This window comes from Eulemur rufifrons, chromosome 24 (assembly GCF_041146395.1).
Source record: "Eulemur rufifrons isolate Redbay chromosome 24, OSU_ERuf_1, whole genome shotgun sequence".
Classification (NCBI taxonomy): domain Eukaryota; kingdom Metazoa; phylum Chordata; class Mammalia; order Primates; family Lemuridae; genus Eulemur; species Eulemur rufifrons.
Genome location: NC_091006.1, coordinates 33,211,969 through 33,233,641, shown reverse-complemented (window position 1 = coordinate 33,233,641; position 21,673 = coordinate 33,211,969). Strand labels below are relative to the sequence as shown.

At 39.4% G+C, this 21,673-nt stretch overlaps 1 protein-coding gene across 1 annotated transcript; it reads right to left on the bottom strand.

Annotated features, from left to right (window-relative positions):
* Positions 1-2,356: 2,356 nt before the first annotated feature.
* SGCB (sarcoglycan beta) lies at positions 2,357-14,754 on the bottom strand. The gene is made up of 6 exons (XM_069457016.1): positions 14,712-14,754; positions 11,804-12,013; positions 9,572-9,757; positions 8,706-8,897; positions 8,248-8,379; positions 2,357-5,446 (listed from the first exon to the last, which is right to left on the bottom strand). The coding sequence occupies exons 1-6, from the start codon at positions 14,745-14,747 to the stop codon at positions 5,243-5,245; spliced, it is 960 nt and encodes a 319-aa protein (XP_069313117.1). The 5' UTR covers positions 14,748-14,754; the 3' UTR covers positions 2,357-5,242.
* Positions 14,755-21,673: the final 6,919 nt, after the last annotated feature.

Below are 21,673 nucleotides of genomic sequence, written 5' to 3'. Positions count from 1 at the left end.
AACTCACAAAAGAGACTCTTGATTTTTTTTTTTATGGCTAGAACTACAAGCTTTGTGGCTTCTTCGACTTTTCAAGTCATTTTGAAATCATGTAGATAAATACAATGTACAATGTGTTATAAAAAGGATGTTCTGCCTCAGAACCACGAAGTTGTACTAAGATATAGAAATATCAAGTCTGTTTTTCACCAAAAATTCTTGAGAAGCAACTGAAAGTTTTAAAAATGTATACAAATTACAGTGGCTCAATGTATCACAAAGATAAATTTAAAAGAAAAGTAAATGGGTAATTTTTGTGATTAGTTTTAATTAAACTAAATTCCTTTTAAAAGCCAGCATTGTACAAATAATCACATTATTCAATATATGTTTACAGCAAATTGTCCTTTCCTTTCTGTTCTAGTGACACCCATTCTAGTTTTCATCACTGCAGTCTGAAATCCTTGAGTGGCTTAACTGCTCTTCCTGCCTCTGCCCTCTTGACTTTCCTAGTTTTTGATTCATCCTAGGTGATTCCAAAGAATTATTTTCCCGTAATCCTATTTTCCTCATATCATTCTTTCGTTCAAAATCTTCAACGGCTCCTTATTGCCTCTAGCTCAAATCTCTCAGGTTGGCCCACAAAGCCTCGTCTTACCTAGCTAAAATTATGACCTAGTATGATGAGTGCATGTGCACCAAGTGTAAGATGTGGTTTGTGCAAAGAACCATATATGTGTATCTCATGCCAAAATGAGCTTTTAGTTCATTCCTCATTCTGAGCTCAATGCCTTTTCCTCTTCTAAGCCCAAATCCTACATGTCTTTCCAGATTTACCTCAAATCCTATGGCCAGAGGCCCTTTTTCTTGCTTTAGCCTCTATTTTTGTTTACAGAAATCTTTCAGTAAATATTTACTGAATGAATAAATACATGTTACTACCATTCACTTTGATAGACTGTCAATACTGTCCTGCATTGCTATCGCTTTACTCTGTGTCTGTTTTGAACTCCCAGAAAGGGAACATGTTTCGTATTTTTAATTAGTCTGCAGTGTATCACTGGGCTATGCTCTGTATGAATGAAAACAGGAAGTGAATGAAATTTACAAATTAATTTTTAAGCCTTTGTTTCATACAAGGTCAATTCTCCCATATTTTGAAGGGCATCTAAATTCAGGTACACATGGCCATGAACTGCAAAGGTGCCCTAAGGCTTGGGGGAGTGATTTATTTTTATAGTGTGCCTCTTATGCAATATCAGAAGTTGAATTAATTTGCTCAGTCAGAAAGATATTTCTGCATTCAAAGCTGCAATCATTATATCTACAATTATACACCAAGCTAAGGTAACAACATCAGCAACAAAAAATAGTCACCATTCACCGGCACATTACTTTGCAGTATTGAAGAGAGAGATGTGGTTGAAAAATACTTTTTCATAAAGATTTTTATTGCCTTGGTTCTTTTTAAGTTGAAGAGATTTATACACTAACTAATAGATTTGAGTTCAAAACAGCTAGAGAAGGATCATCTTATATGTTAAAGTGAAAGGTATTAATTTGTAAAAAAAAAAAAAAATTATTTATACTACATACACATTTATATGTATTAGGTAAGGAACCACTGAGAACTCCAGAAAAAAGCTGCTGAGGAAACTGGAAACGATTACAAAAATGTAAATCTTTAAATGGACATAGTCAGGCTGAAGTATGAGGAAGTAGTTAGAAATACCAGGGGTGTGTGCGTGCATGTGAAAGAGATAGGGAGAAAGCAGCAGGAAAAATCCAGGAATAGCAAGGAAATGAAGAGTTCATTCATAGATAAAAGAGAAGGTGGCAAAACTGAAGGAAATTTTTGGTGGTAAGACGTGGAAAGTAACATTGCTTCTAAGACATACCTTAGGATCCTAGGTAATTTTCAAACGGGTCTCTATCTGGATCAAGCCAGGTGAGGATTTAAGACCTCAGCCTTTGAGGCTCCACCCATCCTGCCATCAAAGCTGCTCAGCGGCAAGCCTCAGTCACCCTTTCGTCTCCAGGCTCTGGCCTCCTGCCAAGGGAGTGTGCTCATTCCCTGGGACACTGGGGCAGAGCCCCTGGCTGGAGAGAGGCCTTCTGCAATGCACAGAGGGTAGGACTTTCCAAACGGGGAATGTACACCTCTCTAACCTTGAGTTCTAGGATTCCAGGGAGATTACATGAATAGCTGATACTGTTGCATTTTCAAGCCATAATTAAATCCATCATGTTTGCATGATTAAGTAGAACCCTGTTAAGATATAACCATTAAAAAAGGAACAGCAAACAATTTACAGAATTTTTATTGTAAACAAAGGTCATTAATAGTTATTACACACAGAATTAACTGAGACTCAAGTCAGCTATCTGAAACAGATTTACGGGCTTATTTTTGTATGGCATGATCTGTAATCTTTGCCCCCTCAACACTTTGTAAAAGATTACTAAATTTATCGGCATTTCAGTGCTCTCTTCTTTGTCCAGTTTAGCTTAGCACCGTCACATTCTCACCTCCTTAAAAAAAACATTCATTCAAAACTAGGTAGAACTTCTACCTTGCATCATCAAAAGTATCGCACAAAATTTATTTTGTTTTTTTCACAATGCTAAAAGAATACAAATAAGTATATTTTAAGATATTTCAGACTGTGCATAGGCAGTCCTTGTTTTGTGGTGTTTTACATTTTTCCTATAGCTGCCCATTAGACAGTCTCTAAAAAACCTTGAGTTTATTTCATTTGTCCCCCTTGTCATTGCAACCCACCGCTAGAATATTGTGGCTGTTTCAACAAGCATGCACCTGCACCCCCTCGCGGGGTCCTGTCCTTGTCAATCACCTGCCCCGAAGCTACTGCTCGCAGAATCGGTGCTCATTGCGGAGATGAACAGACAGCGGGAAGAGGCAAAGTCAGCACTTCGGTTTACAGAAAAACGCCATCTGGTGGCGACAAGAAGTAGTTGAAGCTTTACTGTGAATCAAAACAGGGCATAATCTTCCAGATCGACATTTCAGTGAAAAGGCAAGGACTACCTGTAAGGTATTCTAAAATGCTACATCTGTTAACAGTCAGTTTTATAAAAACAGGAAAATATCCTCTCATGTCAAAAGCACTTAATGGCGATGTATCAAAAACACAAGTACCTCTCAAAGAGGAGTAAAAGTAGATTATATTTCCATGAATTAAATTCCATAAATAATACTTTGTAATATAGCGTTCTGCCGTTTTTGTACCAATATTTATTTAAAGAAACTTTCAAAACAAATCTAAATAGAGTAGACAAGGAATGAATGTACAGTTTAACAATATACTGAGCATCTGAATGAAAATTCCAGCGATTTTTTTCTGAATATCAGTCAGATATTAAGTGATATTGAATATATCCAGAAGGGCTCAAATATCACTACAACGATTAGTAACAACACTCTGAAGTTAATAAATCTCACTCGCTCTCTCTTTTCATTTAAAAACTGCGTTCAGCGTTAGGCCGTCAGTCAAGCCTTATTTCAGCATAATTTAATGACTGCGTGATCTCTAAGGTATTTGGTTTTTCTCCCAGAGAGAACTGGGACTATGTTGAATACAAATTGTTTTTTCTATTGATTGTCTTTGCTACACAGTTCAGAGTGACCCTGACAGAATGATGTCACACTTGAATACAGGGTGGGGCCCGGGATACGGCTCTATTGCCTATTTTACAGCTAACTACTTAGGGGTCCCTGTCCCTTTCAAATCAAATATAAAATACAGGAAAAATCAACCGGCTTGAGGCCGTAAATAATTACAGTGGGATAGCAATATTAGGAGCAAAGATAAATTCTTACACATACTTAAAAATCCCTCACATCACCTGAGTCAGCACTCTCTGGTCCAGGGCTTCCCGACCTATTTTCCAGGCGTGGCACACGTTAAAAAGGGTAACATTTACGGCACCTGCTGCAGTAAACCCACCAGGCCGTCCCCGGCCTGCAGCCTGTCAGGGCCTGTGGCCTCCCCACTTTCCACTGCATTGCCCCAGGGCTGAGGGGGTAAGTATCTTGGCACCCCTGTTTACCATGTGGGTGCCCCAGTGTGCCAGGGCCCATCAGCTGGGAAACCGGGGTGACTCACAAGTAGCCCAATTTGTGACCTCTCTGTAGTATAAAATTTTGGAATTGGCTTAAGATAGTTTAAACTCTGACAGTGATTTTTTTTGTCTGACATGAGATTTACTTGTCTTTTAACTAGAGTAAGCATACTTGTTTTGTTTAATTCTTACCTTCTTAGGTAAGTTTAAGTTAATCTTTATGCATCTTTCTAGAGTTTTAAATAATTGAAAAGTCAGTGCAGATAATGAAAAGAACATGGCATGTGGAATCAGAGGTCATGAATTCATTCTAGGTTGCAAGCACACCTGAATTCCAACCCCAACTCTGCTACTTACTATGTGATGCTGGACAAGTTTCTTAACTTTTCTGATGTCAGTTTCTTTATGGGTAAAACTGGAATGAGAAGGCCTGCTTACAGAGTTGTGGTGAGAATTAGAGACATTAAACATGCCACACCTGGGACAATGCCTGGTATGTATCAGATGCTCAACGAATGACAGCTATCATTAGTACTTAAAAGTTAAAGCTGAGATTGTCTTTTAGTTTCCACCACATTGTGAACACTTAATATTTATCATTATTTCAAGTAAACATTCTATTACAGGATATTTTCTTCCCAGTGCAAAACTAGGAAACCATAGTTTTGATCTCACATATACGTAAAGTTGTTTAGTGACTTCACTTACTTGTGAAAATATGGCTCGACGTTAATGCACTAGAAATTGGTGTCTTTCCTTTTAGAAGCCAAGAGGCAGAGCATGAAGCCCTGGTGGTGTGGGGTACCTTTTACCATCTTAAGTGGGTCTGTCCCCATGAGAGTCACCAAAAGCTTCCTTACGGTGAGTCTGAACAGTGCGTCAGCCCTTTATCCTTTAGAGAAGGGACAGTGGAAGTTTAAAAACACTTATTTTGATTTTATTCACTTCTCACAATTGTTTTAGAGAACAGTCATTTGAAGATCAGTGCTACTTAATAACTGTGTTAGAGTTTAGGTTCTCGGAACATTTTAAATATGGAGACTACGTAACAGATATAGTCGTGCTCTGCAGTTCAAATGATTACAACGAGTTATGGCGAACTCTGTAAAAACAATGATTTACATGCACACTCGTACAAAAAGGTCAAGATACAAACATGTCGATGACCTCTGCGGTGCTTCTAATGTGTGTTCCCACAGGGGTTGTCGGATGTCTGGCAGCCCATGTTCTGGCCGGTTACTTGCACTCTGAAGAGCGTGCCGTCGGCACACACGCAGAGCTTGTAGCGCACCCAGTCCCCGGAGCCCGGCTGGTCCCCGCCGGAGGAACTGGGTAGGCGGGTGGTGCTGACCATCACAGTCCCATTTAGGATGATACTGTTTTCCTATTAGGAGAACGATAATATGCTTTACTGACCTCCTGAATGAGTATACAACAGAGTCAATAAAAAAACTCAGTGGAATATCAATAATAAGAGAAGGCAGTAAGAAAGAGTAAAATCATGAGCAAAATAACAGCAAAAACAAATAACAAAACTAATATCAAGATTCGCCTAGTGATTCTTAGCTTATTTAATCCATAATGTATGTCAATAAACTTGTAACAATTTATTTCTCAATTGTTAGTTAAAATTACGTCAAAATTCCTAAGTACATAATAAAGCTGATCTTCATAAAGTCACAGATCATTTTAAGTCCTAAGAGAATTATAGCGAAGTTACTGATTGATAAGTTTATGATCATGAGAAGGAAAAGACTTTTTCTCCTAGAGGGAATTAATTTTAATTTCCAGTGTTTTTGTGGCACCATAAATGCAGATTCAAACCATATAACTTTGAAGACCGGGCACTCGAAGGAAACTAGATGTTCTTTACTTCAAACCTGATGTTTTAGAAACATTCTTGTAGGTCCTTAAAATCCTTTCTTTTTAGGGACTCCTAAGCCTCTCTTTCCTTTCCTCCCTGCTTCTCCTCCTTTCTTCCTTTCATTCACTCTACAAATAAGAATTAAGTGCCTCCTACGTGCCAGGCACGATTCTAGGGGCTGAGGACACAGCAGTAAATAAAATAGGCAAAGTCCAAGTTCTCACTGAGTGGACATTTTAATGGAGTAGAGGCAGACAGCAAACAATTGAACAAGTAAAACACAGGACATCAGATGGGATCGGTGCTATGAGGAAAAATAAAGCAGGGTGAGCAGAGAGAGCCCAGGCAGGGATTCTGTTGTACACAGGTGGCCAGTGGGAGTGGATGAGGTGAGGGAGTGAGCTGCGTAGGTGACTGGGGAGGGCACTGCAAGCAGAGGAAATGGTGCACGCAAAGGCCCCAAGGTAAAGATGCCCCCGGTGTTCTAGGGACAGTTAGGAGGCCGGTGTGGACAAAGCATACAGGGTGAGGGGGACATGGGTAAAGGAAATAACTAGGGACAAGACATGTAAGGCTGGGGAATGGACTTCAGATTTTATTCCAAATTAGATGGGAAGCCACTTGGAGGTTTGTGAATAGGGAAGTGACGGGATCTTTTGAAAGGGATCGCTCTGGCTGCTGGGTAGAGAACCGACCACAGGACCACAGGGGTGAAAGGACGGCAGCAGGAAGAGCAGTCAGGAAGAGCAGCCGTCCAGGCAGGGGATGATGGCGGTTTACGCCACAGTGGTGATGGTGGAACTGGCGAGAAGCTGCCACGCTCTGTGCAGCTTCCCAAGGTGGAGCCAGAGGCTTTGCTGATGAACTGATGGGTGTCATTAACCAAACAGGAACACAGAAGGAAATGCGTGTTTGCAGGGAAGGGCAGATGTCGAGATTTTAAACTTATTGAGATACTATCTATCAATCAGACATGAAGTGGAGAAGGTAAGTACGCAGTTGGATGTGTGAATCTTAGTTCAAGGGAAAGGTTAAAACGGGAATTCCAAATTTTGACTAATGGCATTTAAAGCAAAGAAAGAAAGTTGGTTATGAAGTAATGGAAATGGCCAATGGATTGTGTAGTGCTAGTAGATGGGATAGAAATACGGTAATTCTTAAGGGACTAGTTTTCAAAGTTTGTTCCAATGCTGCCATCTTGTGCTCATTTAATTTTACTTTCTTTAAATTGTTTCCAAGTAGCTTTTTCAAAAAAAGCACTTTAATTGATAAAATTCTTTATAATGATTAGCAGATACACTTTAAAACCAACCACTAATATTAACTTAATCATAATAACTTAATCATTAACTTAATCATAAATATGTTCATCTTTATTTAGAGATGTGATTATGTGCTTTGGGGGGAAAAGCTGTTTATGAAAGTGAAGCAACTAATTGTTTAAAGTTTTTCTTTTAAGAACTGTGAAATTGAATTTTCTAAAAAAGGAAAGAATTATATATAAGTCCTTAGGTTTAAGTTTATTTTTGTCATGTAATGCTTGGTAAGACAAACTAAATTAGCTTTAAACAGGATATCGTAAGTGCTCAAAGGCATTTTGAATAAATATGCTTGGACCAGAACTGTGAGCCAATAAAAAGTTTTTAGACTTGTGGCTCCCTTACATGATATATCATACCTGTTAAAGTTCAGATATAATCTGTGAAGCACAAAGAAAACTTCACTTTCAAAGCCACCATAAAGGCAAAAGTCATTTTCCTTTATAATTAATAACAAATTAAAAGTATATTTTTAATAAAAATATCTAAATAAAATACATTTTATATATTTGCTAATTGCTTTTTTTCACATCAATGGATATGAAACTCAGGAAAGAATATAAAAATCTTTAATTAAAAACAACAACAACTTCAGGGCATGGATATTTACTTTGATTTTCCAGAACTCACTTTTAGAGGGTTTTTTTTTTAGCCTTCTAAAATAATACAAGTGATCATTATACCAAAAAAAGAAAATTTAGAAAATATATGCTAACAGAAGCAAAACAAAAATGAAATCATCTGTTATCTGCTATCCCTACCTAAACATTGTTGATATTATAACATATCCTTCCAGATTTTTATAAACATACATATGTTCTGAAAAATAAAAATGACATTTCACAAATTATCTTGTAACTTTCTTTCACAATCCATTTTGAACTTCTTTCCATGTCAAAAAATATACAACTATATCAGTTTTAATAATTGCATGCTATTCTACATATGAATTTATGTATCTAAGAACCTAGGAATTCTCTTAAACTCTTAAAAAATACTCACAGCCTTTAACTCCATATTACCACCCATGTGAAATTCAATGGTTTTGCCCATAATGAATACTCCTTCATTTCCACGCACAATAGCACGCCCATCAACTTTTATATTTAAATCACTGGTAGCATTGCTGGTAATCTGAAAATTAAAAAAAAAAAGTACTGAAAAGACATTCTAAATTAACGTGAGAATTATTATCAAAGATAGAGAAATAGGAGTTTCCATCATGAGCTATGGAAGGCATGGTGTTTTCATTCATATTTTATAGAAGTAGAAATTGAGATAAAGAGAGATGACTTGACAATGATCACACAAGCTACTTAATGACAGATCTAGAACTAATTCTTTCCAGCGTTCTGGAATATATTCTTTCATACCACTATGAAATAGCAAAACTCTCCCCCCACTTTATAGCTTTAGATAAGAATTCTCTCCATTAGTAAAACAAAGAAAATAAATCATACCCTTTCGGTAGATGCTTTTTGAACATTCAAACTTTTCACTCCACTTGGCAAATGAAACTCATGAGTTTCATAGTCCGTGCTGAACAAGATATTTTGAGTTCTTGGGTCAAAAAACTGCATACCAATGTCACTTGTAATAGAGGTTTTGTTCTTTTCTACACTGAGTTTTGTTGTCCCTTGCTGAAAAACAATCTTCAGAAAAACACTTTATTGTGAATATGTTTTCAAAGAATACTGCAACCAAAATTCATTAAGAACATTATAAAACACTACTTTAAAAAACTACAATAATAGACTAACTTCAAATACTTTATTTGCTTTCAATTATTTATTTGCTTATACTGCTCTGCACAAAAACACGAGTATTAGGGAGCACAGTCCAAGGCCTGAGATGGGCAGCGGTGGTAGTAAGAATATCTCCGTGAGATTTTATTCAGTTGAAAACCTATGATATAGCAGCCTGTTGGCATGGGCTGCCACTGACTAGACTGGCATATTCTCTTCCAGATTCCCCCAAAATACAGGCTATCCTAACCTGGGAAGGTGGTTTTTTAATGGCTTCCTTGTATGGACGAGAAAAGAATAACCTATATATTCTTGTGTTAATTACATCTGTCATAGAAAATGCTACCATTGAACAAAATCTAGAATATTAAGAAAGCATCTAACTTTAATAGGTTATAAAACTAACAATATTATTAAACATTTAATATTTGTGAATGTATTTTTTAAAATATTCATAAATATATTAATTTTCTCTAAAGGAAAATATCTATTTCTAATAATCGACTCTAGGTTTTTGCATAGAATTTTTCTCGAATGCCCGTCTCCATCCACACAGTATTTCAGCTAACGTGGTCACTTACAGGCTGGTTGTTGCCAGTGATTACCAAATTTTCGTTTCGCCTTCCTCCTACTGTGCTCTTATAAAGAGGGTGTATAACTCCCATGTCAGATACTTGCTTAAATCGGAGCAGACCACTTTCATGAAACTCCATGCTGTCACAGCCATTTGGTCCAATGCGAATCACAGCCCAGATAACAAGTGTTATCTGAAAAAGAACACAAGCCCACGGTTAATAACCTGCATACATTTAACATAATGGGAAAACAAATAGAAAATATCATTGCCAAAACATTAAAGACCTCCTAAAATGTTTAATCAGTGAGATGGACATATCAGATGGTTTTCCACCTATAAACAAAACCAGTTTTATTTTTGTCAAGGTATTACATGCAAATAGCTAAAAGTCAAAATGTGCTAAAAAGGTCCATAATAAAAAAAGGACAGTCTCATTTTTCCTACTCTCTCCATATCTCATTCCCAGAGACAACCACTTTCAACAATTTTAGGTATTTTGTCTAGAATTTATCACCATATTTCCAAATAATATACATTATACTATCATTTCTTCATTCACCAATTTTAGTTTTTATCTGCTAATTTCCTATTTTAGCAAGTAAGAATTTTAGCTCATTTATACCTCTTTTCTCTCCCAACTCCAATCTCAAGTTTTGGTTAAATTCATGTTCAGTATCTTCAGTATTAGGACCATGTAAATATTGTTCACTGCTAAACCAAATACTGTACCATGATGGCAGTTCCTTTCCTGTACTTTGTCTCTCTCTGAGTTTAATACTTCTTTTTTTTAATTTGCTTAGTTTCTTTGAAAATCTAACTAAATCTCAAATCCTCCAACACTTCTGTAAAATCTCTTAATAAAATGTTCTATGAGTCCCAACCTCAAGCAGAAAGAACCCTCTCTGGTCCAGTGTGTCAAGAGACACCAGTTTTGTGTGGGGTTAGGAGAGGTGGTGGGTGTCTAACTGCTGGCCGGAAAGGATATCACTGCTCCTTATATAGATTTTTCAAACAAGTTCTCTGTTTTGGGTTTCTGCCTCACTCCTGCTTTTCAAGATATTCCTGAGGCTTTTCAGGATTTGACAACCCACTCCCCAACACACACACAAGCAGTTTCTCCTCATGATAAGTTATTTGCTATTTTTCCTCCTACTTTTTGTCTTCATGTATTATGGTTTAGGATTTCAGCTGCTTCCCATTTTCCATGATATTTCCGTTTCTTGACATTGTCACTTTGGGATGAGCTTTTTAGACAAGAGGATAAAAATGTCCCTGTTCTTCCATCTTGACCAGATGTCTCCAATAAAATAAATTATAAGATAAAACGTATTCAGAATTTGTGTTCCAAGTAAAGCCATTTATAGTACCTACTATGAAATGTGTAATACCAACTCTTTCTGATTTAAGTGAAGAATTAGACAGAAATGCTTTGCATATACATAAAATACAAAAGGACTGGCTTGGGGGCATTAAAAGTTGAAAATAAAAAAGAATCACTTTAAAACTGCTGCAGATCATGTTCATGATCAGTTTTAGGTGTACCAATTATCACTTTCTCTGAAAATACCCATCCACACCCATGCCAGAGTATTTCAAATTTAACCCTCAGATAGTTACAACCTCAAATTAAAAGGCCTTCTTCTTTAAGAAAGCAAATATTAACATCTTTGGAAAAGGCAACTTATCAAGTCCTCAGCACCTTAGTGTGAACCAGCTTGCATTCCTTGAAAACTGGGACTCAGGACTACAAGATATAGCCCTTCACTGTCATCAGAGGGTTTACAATTTTAAAATCTAGCTGAGGAGGCAACACTAAAAATGTAGGGAAAGTTAAATGAAAACAAAAGATTTTATTTTTTAGGAGAGGTGAAAGCAATAAAATCATCCTGGCAAAGTTCTCTTCTATTGAGTTGAGTCTACCTTACTGAGAGCCTCATGCTCTACCGACTGAGCTAGCGGGAGACTCCCAACTCTACCCTTCTTAAACGTTAAGTCCATTAAAGGGAAGAATCCATGAACAATCATTTCTAAATGAAATTAATATATGCAAATATCAGGATACTAGGTTTTAAATATATATTCATTAAAACTCAGTAAGAGAGAAAACATGTGCAGAAAAGCAGAAAATAAAAGAGTCCTAAAAGAAATTACAGAAACAAAGTCCATGACTTCACTGGAAAACAAATGAAAAATGCCCCATGGTAATTAAAGAGAGTATTCTGTACCGTATACTCACAATTAAATTAATGACAGCTAGGATAAATAAGAGGATAATCACACAGATGGCTAAGTTGCCCTTTCTTCCTCTCAATCCCGTTTTATGGAGACGATCTTCATCAATTGGAATGTATCCGGCTTTAAAGTTACTATTGTGCTCTTTGTTCACATTCCTTCTCTCGACAGCCTTCTCACGCATGGACTTCTTTACAGGACCATTGGAACTTTGCTGAAGACAAAACACAGCGTAATGGAACAAGTATACCCTCCTCTTTTTGATGCATTTATTTATTAAGTGCAAATTCATACCTAAAGAAAGCTGAATTGGTTACTGAGATATTTTCCACTAATAACCTGCAAGTCACATTGAATTGCAGGCTTCCAGTAAGGGCATGACTGTGCTTAGAGAGTTAGTATAGATAGAACCTTTAGTGTAACTAACTGATAACATATATTCCCTCTCTGCTTTCAATAGTCCTACTGTCGGTAAAGTGTACAGCTCACTTCTGGGCAGTGTCATATATATCCTATAATAGGTAATCTTGTTTTTATTAATAATTTACCAATTTCTTTACTCTCCATATCTATGGGTTCTGCATCCAGGGATTCAACCACTGCAGATCGAAAATATTTGGAAAAAAATGGACGATTGCCTCTATACTCATCATTTACAGATTTTTTTCTCGTCATTCCCTAAACAATAAAGTACAACAAGTGTTTACATAGCATTTATTGTGTTAGGTATTAGAAGTAATCTAGAGATGATTTAAAGTACGGGAGGATGTGCGCAGGTTATATACAGATACTGCACCGTTTTATAGAAAGGACTTGAACATCTGTGGATTTTCACATTTGTGGGGGGGCGGGTCCTGAAACCAATCTCCCACGGATACTGAGGAACAACTGTGTGTGTGTGTGTGTGTGTGTGTGTGTGTGTATTCATTTACATGAAGAGAGCTTGGAACCACATGGAGACTTTAAGTACAAGTCATCTCTGGGGAGACTAATTTTGGCAGCTTTATGTGGATGGTGAGGAGGACAGGTACAGGAATGAAAGAAAAAAAATGAGTGAGAGATGTGGTTCGGGGCCAGTAAACGACATAAGTACCGTGGCAAGAACGATGGACTTTATCCTGAGGGCAACGGGGAACTACTGAAGATTTAAAATAGGTTAGTGATACAATCAGATTTGCATTGTGTCAAAATCACACCCAAAAGAGATGAACTGGAACTGACAGCCTAGAGATGAAGTTATCAAGAGCAGGTTTCTCTGAGTCCAATTCAGGGCCAGACTGAGTTTGGGCGTTGGAGATGGAGACTGGGGAGAAGTTTTATGAGGTAGAACTGTCAGAGACTTGACGACTGGTTGGATGTGAGTGTGACACAGAGGGGTCTAAGATGACTCCCAAGCAGGACCAGCTATAATTTGTGGGGTCAAGGGGAAAAAGAAAATGTGGGGCACCCTGTTCAAATATCAAGCCAAGGACAGCAAAGCACTAAACCAAGTGTGGTTTCTTCTGAGCTCCCTTAAGCCAGCCCTGCTCCTAAGTTTCTGGCTAGGCTAACCAAGTGAATGGATGGTTGTAATCCTCTTAATAGTGACTATCACGCAGTCCAATTCTGAACATTTATGGAAAATTCTGTTAAATTCAGGGCTGGAGACATAAAAGCATAAATTTGAAGTGGAGATTGAGGAATGGATCAGATTGCCCAGATTTTGTGCAAAGCAAAAACAGAACCTCAAGAGTATCAATAGGTATGATATAGATGGAAAAAGAATCATCTAAAACAGAAGCTGATAAACTAGGAGGGAACTCAGGAAGGCCAAGGAATGATACTAACCTCAACAACTCCAAGCTTTGTGGCTTTTCAGTTTCAGTCATTCTTTTACATTTTATTTTACTGTTACAAATCTGCACCTTGCCTATTGCCTTTAGCTGATTTTTTCTGCATTTTTCTGGCTGTTTGACTCTAAGCTCCTTGAAGGCAGATTTTACACCTTTTATTTTTTTATGCCCTCCGGTGACATAGATCTAATAGGTCTCCAACAGTTAATTATCTAAGAAAATCTTTCCAAAGGTCAAACAGAACGTTTGACAATTTTACTAATTTTTTTCTACAATGTTGAAGAATGAGACTTTTTCAAGAGAAACTATCATATCATAGTTTTTTAAAGGAAAACAACAGTTAAGGAGAAAAAGTGGCTTTGAAAATTATTTTTATTATAATACATCACCCTAACAATTATATATGTATATACATGTGTGCAAACATATTTACACACATATGTGCATGTATATATATGCATATATATAGCTTGATTTGGGGGAGAAAAAGCCTTTAAAACCATTCTAAGTTCCAAGTTTACAATGCAGGTTAGGAAATCACCAGTGTTATACTGGTGACTAAATCTCCAAAAACCAAAGTGGGAGGGGGAAACCTGTGATGTCTGCGCACTGGGGACGGCAGAAACAAGGAGTGGCCGCAAGTTGACTCCCAGGCAACAGCTGACCATTTCTTGGCTGGGGTCAGGGGAGCCTCCTGGCTGGGGGTGAGGTTATTTTTATCTGCATCTTCGCTGGCACGTCCCAGCGCAGGCTCCGGGCTGGCACGGCCGCCTCCTAGCTCCTCTGGACGGAGACCCCTGCTTCCCCGGCTGTGAGACAGCCAGACCAGGCAGAGGGCCGCTGCTGGCTCCCCCTCTCAGGCCGGGGAGCTCCGGCCGGGGGTCCCGTCCGGCCTTTGGCAGCATCCTCGGCTGCTGCGGACAGTTCCTCCCGCCCCGCTCCTCCCCGTGGAGCCTGGCCTCCTCCGGCCCTCGCGCCGCGGCCCCTGCTGGCTGGCCGGGCGACCGTACCGCGGCCCCCACCAGCAGGACCCGGCCTCCCCCGCTCCTCCAGCCCCGGGCCGTGGCGGGGCTCACAGACCTGCTCGGCCGCCGCCGCCGCCGCCGCTGCCGCCATCGTCCCGCGCCAGCCGCCGCCACCGCCGCCGCGCTCCCCGCCCGGCCCTGCCCGCCGAGCCCTGCGCGCTGCGCCTGCGCCCTGGCGGGGCCGGGGACCGCCACGCTCAGCCTTCCCCCGCCGCGCGCCTGCCGGGGAGGGAGGTTCCGAGGCCCCGGGGTGTGCGGGCTCAGGCTCCTCCGCCGGCTCTGCACCCAGGATCGTGGCCTCGGGGCGCGTTTTATCACGCAGGGGCTGGAAAGGGCCCGATGGGTGTTCGTTCCCCCGAAAGGGCGCCCTCGGAAACAGGACGCCTCTCGCCTTCCCCTCCGTTCCCCGTCGCGAGGGCTGGTGCCTCGCAGAGCTGTGGCGGCGGCCTCGGGTAGGGCCGGGCGGGGCGATATCCAGGGTACACGTGCAGGAGGACCGGGGAGGCGACGATGTGGACAGAGTTAACAACTTGCCAAGTAGGCGACTAAAGTCCTGAAAACTGAGAGTCCTCAAGGAGGACATTGAATCACTTCAGGGCTGCTTCCTGTCTGGAGGACCTATGAAGTCTGATGTTTTTTCCTTTGGTATTGGGGGTGGATTTTGCCTTTACTATTGGGGATAATGTTGACGATGCATATCCTTGGGAACGTGATTTAACAGACATTTACCGCACACCAGGAAGCCACCCAAATGTACAAGTAACTTGAGTACACACTCGTTGTACACTGTTGTCGATATAATCCAATAATCCTTTTAACTGAAAAAAACAATGCAGTGAATTTAGTAGCAGCCAAGGTGCAAGAACTGTTCCTCGGGTGGCTGGATCACTTCCAGGCAGCACCTTTGGGCCCTAGGGCCACCTAACTCAGCAGGAAGCACCAAAGAGACTCGCTGGTGAGGCTTCCTTTTTCTAGGAACTAGGTCAGTTTTGCTTTTTGATGAGCTGAGCGGTTATTTCGCTGTTCTGCCTACTTTCTTTCCATCAGAGGATTTCTATGAAGTGTAAATTAGATAACTCGTCCATACAGGAAATCTCTTGTAATCTTTTCCCTTCTCTTCCCTGGCTTTAGCTAATGTCAGTACCTAGCTGATCATCATCTCTCTCTGTATTTCTTTTCCCCCCAAATGCTGGAACCACTGGACTCACATCTTTAGGCTCATTCCTCCCTCCATCTCTAGGACAAACCTTCATCTTAGGCAGGAAGACTGTAAGTTGTAGCCCAATGCCGTGGGAGTCGGCACTAAGTTTCTGCTAAGCGTCTGTCTCGGTCCGGTTTATGGAATCAGATAACTGGGCTTTTGACTGATCCTGAGTTCCTGTGTCCAGATCTGGTAATGTAGCCCTTCTTTCCTACGCTTTGCCTCTTTTTCCTCTGCTGGGGAAGTCCTCTTTCTCTCTGGCAAGTACACTCTTACTCATCCCCCAAGAATATCCAAATGTTCCATCTTCTCCAAAGGCTTCAGAGATTCCCACAGGTCTGTCCCTAACGGCTGCTCCTAAGCTTTTGTAGCACTTCAGATTGTATTGTATTTCATCTCATCTACCTGCTGACTTAATCTAAAAGATGGTGTGTTCTGTCTGGTAGGTAGATGTCTTACTCATACTTTTATCTTCAATATCCAGCCCAATAATGAAACTTAATAAATGTCTTAGAAATCTGCCTGATCGCCCAGTTTCTAAGAGCAGAAGCCCTGCCTTGATTTTACCAACCTCTCTCCCACTTAGGTGGCGAGATATCTGATCACTGATTTTCCTGGAACCAAATACCCCTTTGGCTATCTGAAAATCAGCTGACAGCTACCAGAAGCTAAGAGAGAGGCATGGAATAGATTTTCTCTTAGAACCTCCAGAAGGAACCAGTCTTGCTTTCTGAATTCTAGCCTCTAGAACTGTAGGAGAGTCTCCTGCTGTCCCATGTCTCTCTCCTGAGGTGCTTAGGGGTCTCCTGCAAGGTGGCTGTACTCACTGTACCACTGCAATAGCTTAATGTGTCCTGAGCTCCCTCCTCCAATGGGTATTTTCACAGAGCTATGATTTTGCCATTGCATTTTGTTCGCAGAGCTGAAAAGACTGAGGGCAAGGATGCCCTCTTTTTTGAACAAACTATGATGGAAACCTGGGTTGAGATAGGAAGAATATTTTATGGCCCTCCAAAATCACACTATGTCTACCTTGTTTTTTTTTCCTTCTAATCTGTATTTGTTGCAAATGTTCTATAGTTTATTTAGGTGCCAAGGTGATAAGTTGTCATGTATTAATATTTTCCTCTTGTTTTTGTACTTTAATCAATAGTGGGCATGAAATAATTGTCCCAAAAAATCCTGAACTGGTACTCTGAGTTCATTGGTATGACACAGGAAACAGCATCTGTGCTTCTGCCCAGTGGGGGAGGCTGCCTTCAGCTCAGATCCCAACCAATTTGTTTTTTTTTCCTCCAGCGGGAGAAAAAAAATCTTTTCCTTTCACTCAGTAGGGCAGAGAACAAAAGGAAGCTCCTGAATGGAAAACGGAGAGCACTCAGGTTAGAGAACACTAAGTGTACAAAGAAGTGTTTTGTTACCTGCAAGAACAAAGTACCTGTGAGTACAAAAGGCCTTGGCAACACCACTGATAAACACTGTAAAGGTAACTTTATGCAAGCAGGTTAGCAAAAGCTAAAAGATTTTCTTCAAATAGTAATACAAGCCCCGATTCAAAGAAACAAGATCCTAACACAGACAGCAGTAAGAAAAGATAGCATGGCACACCCAGGAGAGGATGAGGGGTGCTTGGAAAAGTACTTGAGCCAGAACACAGACTATTCTTATAGCCACACTAGCGAAGGGTTTGCAACTGTCCCTAGTGAGGAAGACTGGAAATGAAGATGAGGATCCCACTGTATATCTTTGTAGCTTATTGCATATATTTATATTTGGTTTAGCACAACCTTCATACACATAGCTCTCACTTTGCTGAGTGGATTCAGTTAATCTTTTGTTGGCTTCCTAAAATCCCAAATTAAAAATTTCTCCAGCTGATGGACAAAGGTAAAATTCAGAGTAGACAAAGTTGAGGACTTTCAAAAAGCTGTTCCATCTAGATGTTTGGCACATTACACTTCAGAACAAATGGCTCCTGGCTGGGTGGTAGAATTATGACACCATAAAAACAACCAACTGGCTGTTAAATTTGATGCCTTCCACCTCAACGGGATTATGACATCAGATATAAAGCAGCCAGTCATGTCCTTTCCTTTCCTTTTCTCCTTTCCTTCCTCCCCACTACTTCTTTCTCACATCCAGTTGTGCTGAGGATATAAAACTAAATAAACCTCTCTCCTTTCCCTCAAGAAGCTCACAAGCTTATATAGGAAGCAAATAAATATAATACAGTGTGATAATTTTAACAATATGAACACGTCCAGAAGTTAAAGAGAGAAAACATAAAGAATAGAGTGATGTGCTCTGAGGTCTTGTGGTGGGGGTGTAGGTGGGGGGGCGGTGTTAAGAAAAGTTTGTCAGTTTGAGCTGGGTTCAAATTTATCAAAAGTGCAACTGTAGAGAAATTCCTTGTTTGTTTACTGGGAGTTAGAAATAGCAGTTATTCCAGCAAGCATACAGAATAAATTGCAAAAACAGTGCTCAACTTTTGGTGATTGGCCAATGCTCTCAGAATCAAGGTTTGCCCCAAACTGAACTGTGAGCCAGAAATTGGAGGAAGGGCAAGATTTGCTCAATTCTGAACTTAACCAGTATGGTAGATAAAACAGCATGAAAGAATGTCGACTGCAGGAGATCTTAGTGTTCATCTAGTCCATGCTCTTCATTTTATAGATGAAAAAAATGTGGCTTAGAGTGATTTAAAGACTTAATAAAGTCATGAGCATTTACTATTTGGCAGAATGTGAGATAAAGCAACAGTGTCCATGTACCATGTTTATTGTTGTTTTAACTTCTCCAAAAACTGCCTAGTTGATAATGTCCTAAACTAATCCAACTGGGACAAAATTTGAGCACCAAAATATTCCCCAAGTAGAATCTTTAATTATCTGACATTTTCTTTCACGTGCAAAAAAAAAAAAAAAAAAAAAAAGCAGGCTTATCAGCTTTTAAAAGAGAATATCAACTATGTTGACTGCATGCTTATAATTTAAAGCCCAGGGACTCCTTAATCAGCAAAGTAAACTATTTGCACTCCAGGCTTTTAGTCTCTTAAACTGCTATTCGGTACCCATCAAAAGCTCTGCGGAGGGAACCATCATTCAAGTTCCACTTATGAAGCTATCCACTTATTCCTATAGGTATGGAAGTTCTAAGCTTGTATCAAGTAACATTGCCTGAGAACTAAAAAAACTGGGGTGTCCATTACTTGGCCTGCTCTTTGATGACATATTCTGGTCTTACTCCCATGGCGTTGATCAAAGGTGGCTTCAAGAAACAATCATATCAAGATGGTTTCTATATTTTCTAAAAAAAAGAAAAGGTTATTAAAGACCTTTCATCTAGGTTGTTGTATACTTTTTGAAAAAGGATAAACATATTCTAGAATTGGTACCAGGAAAATGTGTTTCCATTAAAAAATCTGGTATTTGTACTTTAGAAATCAAATACTCATAATCATAAAACTCATTTTCCTTTCCTCTTTGGCTTCCACTAAGCCCAGAAATAAATGTAAAATGAGGCTCAATCTTAGTTCATAGGCACAAATTTGGGCATATTTGCTTTTTCCCTTACAAATATTTGTAATCTAACAATGGTATTTTCTTTAAGTCTTTTATTGTAAGCCATCTCAGATACTCTTTTGGAAGCAGTAGGGGATAAATAATAAATACATGAAACATTTGCTTTGTTTGGAGTCATTGAGTGGAAGATCTATGCTTGTTTGTTATCAATAAACACAAGTTCCTGCCATGCACAACACATCCTCCTGAATTCTAGGGAAACCAAGCTATACGTGAAATGACTGCAGGCCTACGGGTCTTGGCTCTAGTTGTGGGGCTAGAGCATATGTAGAGATAAATAATATCACATAGCATATTCTAAGGTGATTTCAAAGATCCATTCTATCCTAAGACTCAATTATTAAATTAGTCATATGGACATTTAGCCAAAGCATATTCTATTTTGAGTCAGGTGCTTAAATATTGATATTTTGACTAACATTTTTTTGAGGGTGGTAAAGTTTTTGGGTAACTGTTTTTGGTAACTTTTTTCTGTATAAATTTTTATGAAACGATTCATGCTCATGGCAGAAATTTGGAAAATCAGAAAAGTATAAAGGAGCAATTAAAATCACCCACAATCAAACTTTGAGTTCACATTGTATAATTTAACACTATATATAATTTATTGTTCAGCTTTTCCCCCTTAACACTATATAATGAAAATTCCTAGACACTAGATATTCTTCAATAAGATTTTTATTGTAAAACATTTCATTGAATAATTTGCTCAATCATTACCTTATTGTTGGAAATTTAGATTGTTTCCAACCTAGTTTTCTTTATTAAATACTGTGACCTATATTCCTAATAATAATGATCATAGCATCTATAGAGCACTTGCCAAGCATTGTGCTACTTTACATCAATTATCTTAGTCTCATAATAATCCTATGAAGAATTATTGCCCTTCTTTTACATATGACGAAACCAAGGATTAGAGGCTAATTAAGGTGGCCACAGAAAGGAAAAAGGATTTAACCTCTAGTTTGTCTGACATAAGCAAATGTTCCAGTTTATTTTTTATATGAATAAGTAAATAGGACTCTTCAAAGATTCCAATTGTCTATTGAAATATACAATTATTAGCTCAAATTAAGAAAACTGAGATTTTTCTCAATTCCCCTTCTTGTTCCATATATATATTTTTAAAAGGAAGATGTCTAATGAATATTTATTTTGTTTTTTTCCCCTTAACATTAGTAATTATTATTCTACTCTAATAAAATAACATGTTGCACCCTTGTAGTCCTTATTTTGTGGTCTACAGAAAATAGTAGGAACACAGGGTCCAGAAATGAGCCTTTCATTTTCATTGGCAGACAGTAAAACTACTATAATTAAGAGAAATAAAAACAAGAGGTGGTGAAAATTCTTAATTTTACAATCCTTGGATACATGCAACGTTCATGGATTTTCAAGTACCTAAAGAAATGCAACTGAGTTAAACTAGCTAGCTAGCTAGCTGAGGCCCTGCTCCATCTCCACTGTTTCAATCAATAGATGAGAATGATTCTCCATCAGTACACCCTTTGGTAGTGTGTAAAACAAGGGCTTGCTCCCAAAGTGCTTAATGATGGTTTACATGGCTCTTAAGTAGTTCACACTATCACTGTAAATGACAAGAGTGTACACTTTTGAAATAGTGCCAAAGCAAGTCTGAACTTTCACAAAGTCCCAATTAGAGAATTCAGAATTAAATGAAGCTTTATAGTGCTCAATGGCTCTAAAAAAATATACTAAAATATATACTGCTAAACCTTACCCAAACCTGTGGTTAGTAACTTTAATTTGTGAACATCCGGGAGCTAAAATCTATTGACTTGGGCACCCACCCAGTGGGTCAAGGAACAAGGCAAAAGCTAGAAGTAGGAAGAATTGAAACTGCATACAGGTGAACCCCGCTACGGATGAAGAATTAAAGGAGTGAGAGGTGAAAGAATCAAGGAAGGGGCCAAAGAGGTGATTTCCTGAGAGCTTAGCCCAGAACGTCTATGGGGCGTCAACTTTTGCTTTTCTATACATGCGAGGTCACCCAGGGCCCCGGGTGCCCCCCAGCCCGCATTGCGGCCGGTCTCAGCCCACCGAGGGGTCGCGCCGCCGTCATCTGCAGTCTTGGCGTTCTCCAGCCCCGGCCCAGCCCCGCGTGTCCGTGGCTTTGGCGCCCTCGCCTTCGGCCACCAGCAGCAGCAGCAGCAGCGTCAGGAGAAGGAGCAGCAGGAGCAGCAGGAGCAGCAGCAGCAGCGGCGGCAGCGG